Source organism: Trichechus manatus, unplaced genomic scaffold, assembly GCF_000243295.1.
Source record: "Trichechus manatus latirostris isolate Lorelei unplaced genomic scaffold, TriManLat1.0 scaffold00136, whole genome shotgun sequence".
In the NCBI taxonomy this organism is placed as follows: Eukaryota; Metazoa; Chordata; class Mammalia; order Sirenia; family Trichechidae; genus Trichechus; species Trichechus manatus.
In genome coordinates this window covers 764,792-772,593 of record NW_004444072.1, presented here as the reverse complement: position 1 = coordinate 772,593, position 7,802 = coordinate 764,792, and the positions used below count along the sequence as shown (strand labels likewise).

The window sequence follows — 7,802 nt, the reverse complement described above, 5'->3', positions numbered from 1 at the left end:
AAAAAAAAAAAAAAAAAAAACCCAGGTGTGGGGAAGTGAAATGAGTGGGTGACATCATCGGATAGTAAGAATGTTTTATGATGAGTCCAGCCTGCTGTCTGGGAGGGGCCCTTAAATGGGGGTAGTACATTGGCTCAGGCTGAGGATGGGCCAAAGTTCAGGGACTTGGGAGAAAGAGAGAAACTTCACCAAAGTTTGGTTAAGAAGCCCTTTGTTTCTGATTGATCAGTGATGACAAGCAATTCAGTTACTCATTTATGAGGCAAGGAATGGGAATTTGGAGGGTCTGTGTCTGGCCTTGTCATGGGTAAACAAGGGACATCCGTGAGTCTTGTCTAAATCATGTGGGAACAGTGGTTGTGCAGGGCTTCGAACCGGTTCTCGGTTTTATCATGGCCAAGAAAGTGACACCGGAACAGACCTGATTTTTTAAAATTTGAGTGAACTGGAACCATAACTGAAATGGGAAAAATTATGGATCATAAGCCATGCTAGAAACTTAATCTCTCTCTTAGAAAACAAGGGCAGTGTATGTGATGCATAGCAACCAATCTCTTGCCCCTTGGATTCTGTGCAGACTTGAAAACAGCGGTTCCCAGATCAAAGATGGCAGCCAACTGCTCTGCTCTGAATGTGTGTCATGCTCCTCAGTCCTGGCAATGATCCAATCTCAAGCATCAGCGTCCTGAAAGGGCTCACTATGCCTCTCCTGAGTCTCCCATTCCAGGGCTTTGATCTGTAATTTTTCCCATTCCGGTCATAGTTCCAGGTCACCCCAATTTTACAAATTCAGGTCTCTTCTGGTTTTGCTTAGTTGGCCATGACCAAACCGGGAAGAACAGGTTCAAAGCCCTGGTTATTTGCAGTAAGTTGTTTTCCTGAACACAGAAGGTGGGGGGATTTCTTTAATTGTTGCTGTTTTCCAGTATCACAAGGTCCAGGTAAAATTTAGTTTTATTAATGTATGTATATAACTAAGATAATAATACATGGTTTTGCATCTTGATTTTTCCCACTACATAGAACATCAAGAACCTTCAAAAATATCATTTGTAATGGCTGCACTGTATTTAATAAGAGGATGCACTGGAGTTTATCTTCTATTGCTGGACATCTGAATTGTTCCCATTTTTTGTAATAAAAAGAACAATGTGGTGACCATCTGCACACAGAGTGCTCAAAACATTTGCTGAATGAGTGTTGTGTACAGATGTTTGAATCTCTAATTATTTCTTTAGAATCAAGTCTTAAAAGTAGAATTACTGAGTCAAAAGGTATGAAAATTTTTAAGTTTTTAACACACACTGCCGGGTAGCTTTCCAAAAAGATTATACCAATGAACACACCCGCCAGCAGAGTATAAGACTGGTCATCACATTGCACACTTAGCAATGACTGTGTAAAGAAAAACTATTGAAAGCTTAGAAATAAAGCAAGAAGATGAATGCATGCCCTTTCAAAGTCATACTGGGGTACTGTTTAACAGGCTCACTCCAGGATTATTTAATTATCGAGACAATGAACCACTGTTTCACTTTATTATTCAGTAAAAGATCACCCTAAAGATTACAATTTTATTGCCCTGTAGGGCATTTACCAGTTTCATATCTATTAGCAAATTAATTTCTGCACTAATTTGATTAACATACACATTTCCATTCCTCAAATTCTCTTTTGAACCAGCTTTACCATCTTACTGCTTCTCTCACTAAGTAATGAGTTGAATCAAACCTTCAGTAAACATTCATTCTATATTTATATGAGTCATGTTTTTAACTTTTTGAAAATCATGCTTGTACAATATATTATCCTTTTTAAAAATAAAAACTTTGAGAGCACTAACTGGTTAACTATGGAGAATAACATTTAGGCTATGTATGCATATTGAAATAATATTTTAAAAAAACTGCATTCCCTGAGCACATACAGGCCAGCAGTAAGGAGAGGAACCAAATATGAGCTGGGGCAGAACTTCGGAGCCGACGTGGCTAGCAATCCTCTGTAGGAAGTAATTAACATTCTGATAAAAGGCCTTAGAAATTTTCTGGTAGACCTTTACGTGATCAGGAACTCCAGAGGAATTAAGGTTAACAAGCCAGGTGACCTACTGGCCTAATCATTTTTGAGCTGGACTTCTTTTTCCCCCTATAAATGCCTCTACCAAGAAAGAAATAGTCCAGTTGGCTTGTTCAGGAACTCTACCCTTACAGCAACCTTGATATAAAACTTTGACACATGCTTGTTGCCAATTTGCCTTAGAAGTTGCTTCAACACACAGAACCACATAAGGGAGCCAAGATATCTACAAGCACTAAAAAAGATCACATCAACAACTCTGTCCCTGTTCCTGGGCCACAAACAGAGAAGGAATGATCCCTTGCAGTGTGCACGGGGTCAACAAAAGCATGTTATACAAGACTAGCCTCATCTTCTCTCTGGGCAGGTTATTAACATGCTAAGAAGCCTGGGTGGTGCAAGCCGTTTGGAATAGTCTGCTAACCTAAAGGCTGGTGGTTCAAACCCACCCAGTGGCTCTGCAGAAGAAAGTCCTGGCAAACTACTTCCCTAAAGACAGCCGAGAAAACCCTATGGGGCAGTTCTGCTGTATAACACATGGGGTCACCATGAGCTGGAATTGATTCAATGGCAACAGGATTAAAATGCTAAAGCAGGTGACTGCTATAGTCACAGCCCCTGGGCTTCAGTATGGCATTTGACAAATGTCTCAGGATGGCCCGTGGAGAGCATGGAGACGCGAGAGGTGGGTGATATTTCAGGTACAGGCTCAGCGTCATGCAAGCCTACACCTCTACCCAGAGGGTACCCTTGAGGGGATCGGTGTCATCAGGAGGTCTGAGGGCATAGCTTGGGATTTTTTTACACTGACTTCGGTGCAGACATCAACGAGGTGTGTATCAAGTTTGTGAACAACGTGAAAGTAACTGATATGCTGGATGTCGGTAGAGATCCCCAAATAGGCTGACAAGCTTAAATGTGAAGTCCAGCTCTCAGGTTAAATCAATCAACCATGTAAGTACAGGATGGCAATGGCAGCAGGTGTGTCTGTGTGCGTGAAAAGGTTTAGGGGCTTCACTTGATGGCAGGTGCCCTATGAACCACAGTGACGTGTGGCTGCTAGATGTTTCCTGGGGACAATGCCTAGAATGAGACAGGTGAGAGGTCTCCTCCACCCTGCCCTGGGCCAACCGTTGGGAGAACTGCGTGCAGTTCTGGGCACGGAGATAAAATGGCAAGTCTTCAGCGGAGGGGTTGGCTGCATAAACTAAGGAACTGTCGAAGGGACTGGGGACACACAGCCAGAAGGAGAGACACCTTGGGGAGCCATGACAGCTGTCCTCAAATGTGGGACAGATGGCTGGCCCTGGCAAAGGGGCTCAGTCTGTTCTGTTTAGCTCTGAGGACAGAACAATGGGTAGCAGTTACAGGGAGGCCCACTGCTGCTCTATGAAAGGAAGACTTTTCTAGAAGTTTCCATCGTTCTCAGTTGGAACGTGTAGGCCTGTGAGACAATGAGTTCTGGGCCACTGAAGGGGTTCAAAGAGAAACTGGACATGAAGTTAGGGACAAAAGAGGATTTTCATTCATCAGGAAAAAAGAAGCTGGACCAGGTCTTTAAGCTCCCTTCCAACATCGGACATGCATATACATCTTACGGAGCCCCTGGGTGGTACATCTGGTTAATGTACTTGGCTGCTAACTGAAAGGTTGGAGGTTCGAGTCCACCCAGAGGTACTTCAGAAGAAAGGCCTGGCAATCTATTTCTGAAAAATCAGCCACTGAAAACCCTATGGAGAACAGTTCTACTCTGACACGCATGGAGTTGCCACGAGTGAGAATCGAGTGATGGCAACTAGTTACCCATCTTATAGGCTGAAATTTTAACTATAACAAGAGATGGTGGCTACCCAGGCAATCCTTATCTCCCTGACCAGAGAAAGGCGCTGTCTGGGGCAGGACCTGCTGGCATGACTTGTTCTGACCTTTAAACTCAGAGACACCATGAAGTCTTGCTCACATCGACTCTACTTCCTGTTGAGGCAGAGCAGCCAGGCTTGGCCACCCCACTGCAAGGGTTAAGGCCCAAACCTCCCTTTGGTTATGGGTTTCCCGACAGGGCATCTCTTACAGTAACATCTGGCTCTGGCATTTCCCGCTCTGCCCCAGGGGGCGCGTCTCCTTCTCCCCGCCCTTCCGGCAGGGGTGGGAAATGCGTGCCAAGCAGGAAGCCTACACAAAGGCTGGCATCCACCTTCTCTTTGTCCGTTTGGGCTTGGTTCTGTCTGGATGGAGGTCTCAGACTGTTCACAGCCTGGCACAGCGACCAGAAAAACCAAAACCCAAACCCACTGCTGTCGAGTCAATTCCTACTCAGAGTGACCCTATAGGACAGAGGAGAACTGCCCCACAGGGTTTCCAAAGAGCAGCTGGAGACCAGAAATGAACCCCAAGTAATCTGAAGGCAATAAACTTCAGTTTTATGGATGCTTGTTGTTGCTATTGTGTGCTGTTGAGTCAATTTCCAACTCGTAGTGACCCTACAGAACAGAGTAGAACTGCCCCATAGGGTTTCCTAGGCTGAAATCTTTATGGGAGCAGATCACCAGGCCTTTCTCCCACGAAGCAGCTGGGTGGGTTCAAACTGCCAACCTTTGGGTTCGCAGCCGAGCGCTTAACCATTGTGCCACCAGGGCTCCTTTAAGATGCTTATCATTAAGCTCTGAATGCCTCAGAGAGGGTGACAGGCTATCATGCCTGGTGATTCCCCAAGTTTTCTGCACATTAGAATCCCCTGTAGAGCTTTAAAAACTCCTAATGCCTAAGCCACGCCCCAGACCAATTACAACAGAATTTCAGGCAGGGCCTGGGCCTCCATATTTGTTACAACTGGTCAGGTGATTACTCTGTGCAGCCACATTGGAGAACCAGGAATCTAGGCCAGGAGTTCGGAAACTTGAAAGGGCAAACTCATCACCTGGGGTTCTGGCTAAAATGCAGACTCTGATTCAGTGGGCCTGGGCTAGGGCCCGAGGTTCTGCATATCTAACAAGCTCCCAGGTGATGCTGCTGCTGCTGCCCATGACCCACTCTCTGAGAAGATTCTAGCCCACTGACAAATTAAACTCAGGCTTACTAACCAAAAATGTCAAACCCATTGCCATCAAGTTGACTCTGACTCATGGTGACCCCATGTGTGACAGAGTAGAACTGCTCCATAGGGTTTTCTTGGCTGTAATCTTTGTTGAAGCAGATCACCAGGCCTTTCTTCTGTGGCACTGCTGGGTGGGTCTGAACTGCCGACCTTTAGGTTAGTAGTTGACTGCAAACCACCTGCGGCACCCAGGGACCTCAGCTCTACCAGCTGGGCTGATCTTCCAGAGGGGCTATAGAAGCCTGGGGTTCCCCCAATCACTGAGCAAGAGTTAAAGAACAGTTTATTCTGGGGGTTAGCTCATGTTACACGGAGGAGCGCTTCTTGCCTTCTGGGCTGCAGCCATCACTTGCTGTTCATAGATGTCGAGGTTCTGGTTCATTAGCTCCAAGGCCTGCTTTCGGGAGGTGAGAGCTAGAGGGTCTGGACTCAAGATCGACTGGTGCTCGTACACGGCAGCCACGTAATATTCAGCCACGTGATGTTCAGCCATGCGATGCTCAGCCACGCGATGCTTCCCGGTGTGTGCTCCCAGGGCAGCCACGTAACAGCCGAAGAGGAAAAGAGCAAGCTTACTGCTGGCTCCAGACATGATGGAGACCATAAATCTGAAATGTAATGGGGCAAGGGGAAAACAGCTGAGTAAAAAATCCTGCCAAGAATTTAACTTCTGCAGCTGTGATTTTTTAATCCCAGCAATTAAACACTCGAAGTGATACTGCAGCTCAAAGAGTTCGTTTCATGTTCCTAATAAAAGGGTACGTGCTTCTCTGCAAACATGTAGCAAGCTACGTTTAAAATGGCTTACTGTGTTAATGGTCTGGTTTTAGCACATTTCCAAAACAGATTCAAAATCTGCCACGATTTTCTTACCCAGTGTTCAGCAAGATTGCAGGGCATCACCACTTGCTTTTCCAGCTGCACACTTGTTTAAAGCAATACAAATTACTCCAATTATTTTACATAATTCTGTGACACAGTCCACACTCCCCACTATACATACAAACATACTACAGATCAACCATACCAGCTATGATTGATGTGATCCCAATAGTACAGCCCAGCTTTCCTAACCATAAATACCTGACGGATTAGCGTTCTCCTTGCATTTCTGTAGTTAGTAATGAATATAAGGGCTAAATCCCCTTTTACTCAGCACAACATTCATTCTTCAGGGCAGAGAAACTACTGACTTCTGCCTATATGCCAGTATCTACTCTCTCTTATGGACAGGCAAAAAGAAGCACCCCCATATCCATCTATATGCTACCTACAAGAGACACACCTAAAGACACAAACTAAAACTCAAAGGATTAAAAAAAATATACATCAAGCAAACAACACTCAAAAGAGAGCAGGAGTGGCAATATTAATCTCTGATAAAATAGACTTTAAAGTAAAATCCACCACAAAGGATAAGGAAGGATACTATATAACGATCAAAGGGTCAATACAAAAGCAGGACATAACTATAATAAATATTTACACGCCCAACGACAGGCCTCCAAAATACATAAAACAAACTCTAACAACACTGAAAAGAGAGATAGACAGCTCCACAATAGTAGTAGGAGACTTCAACACATTGCTTTCAGTGAAGGACAGAACATCCAGAAAGAAGCTCAACAAAGACACGGAAGAGCTAAATGCTACAATCAACCAACTTGATCTCATAGACATATACCGAACACTCCACCCAATAGCAGTCAAGTATACTTTCTTTTCCAACACACATGGAACATTCTCCATAATAGACCACATATTAGGCCACAAAGCAAGCCAGAATCCAAAACATCAAAATATTACAAAGCATCTTTTCGGACCATAAAGCCATAAAAGTACAAATCAATAACAGAAACAGCAAGGAAAAAAAAAATCAAATAACATGGAAACTGAAAAATACTTTGCTCAAAAACTACTGGGTTATAGAAGAAATCAAGTATGGAATAAAGAAATTCACAGGATCAAATGAGAATGAAAACACATCCTACCAGAACCTTGGAGGCACACCAAAGGCAGTGCTCAGAGGTCAATTTATGGCAATAAGCACACACATCCAAAAAGAAGGGCCAAAATCCAAATACTAACCCTACAACTCTAATAAACAGAGAGCAGCAAAAGAAGCCCTTGGGCACCAGAAGAAAGGCAATAATAAAAATTAGAGCAGAAATAAATGAAATAAAAAATAAAAAAAGAACTGAAAGAGTTAACAAGACCAAATGTGGTTCTTTGAAAAGATCAAAATCAATAAACCCTTGGCCAAACTGACAAAAGATAAACAGGAGAGGAAGTAAATAACCCATATACAAAATTAGATGGGTGATATCACAACAGAGCCAAATGAAATTAAAAGAATCATAAAAGAACACTATGAAAAATTTACTCTAACAAATTTGAAAACCTAGAGGAAATGGACAAACTTTATAAACTCACTACCTACCTGAACTAACACAAATAGAGGTAGAAAAACTAAATAAACCCATAATAAAAGAAGAGATTGAAAAAGTAATTAAAAAACTCCCAACAACAACAACAAAAAGCCCTGGCCTGGATGGCTTCACTGGAGAATTCTACCAAACTTTCAGAGAACAGTTAACACCACTACTACTAAAGGTATTTCAGAGCATAGAAA

At 43.4% G+C, this 7,802-nt stretch overlaps 1 protein-coding gene across 1 annotated transcript in view; it reads right to left on the bottom strand.

Moving 5' to 3' along the window:
- BTD (biotinidase) overlaps window positions 1–7,802 on the bottom strand; it is a 35,576-nt gene that overhangs the window by 19,601 nt on the left and 8,173 nt on the right. Inside the window, exon 2 of the mRNA XM_004385270.3 lies at window positions 5,499–5,778. Within this exon, the coding sequence (XP_004385327.2) occupies window positions 5,499–5,778 (280 nt within the window). The remainder of the gene's footprint in view (window positions 1–5,498; window positions 5,779–7,802) is intronic.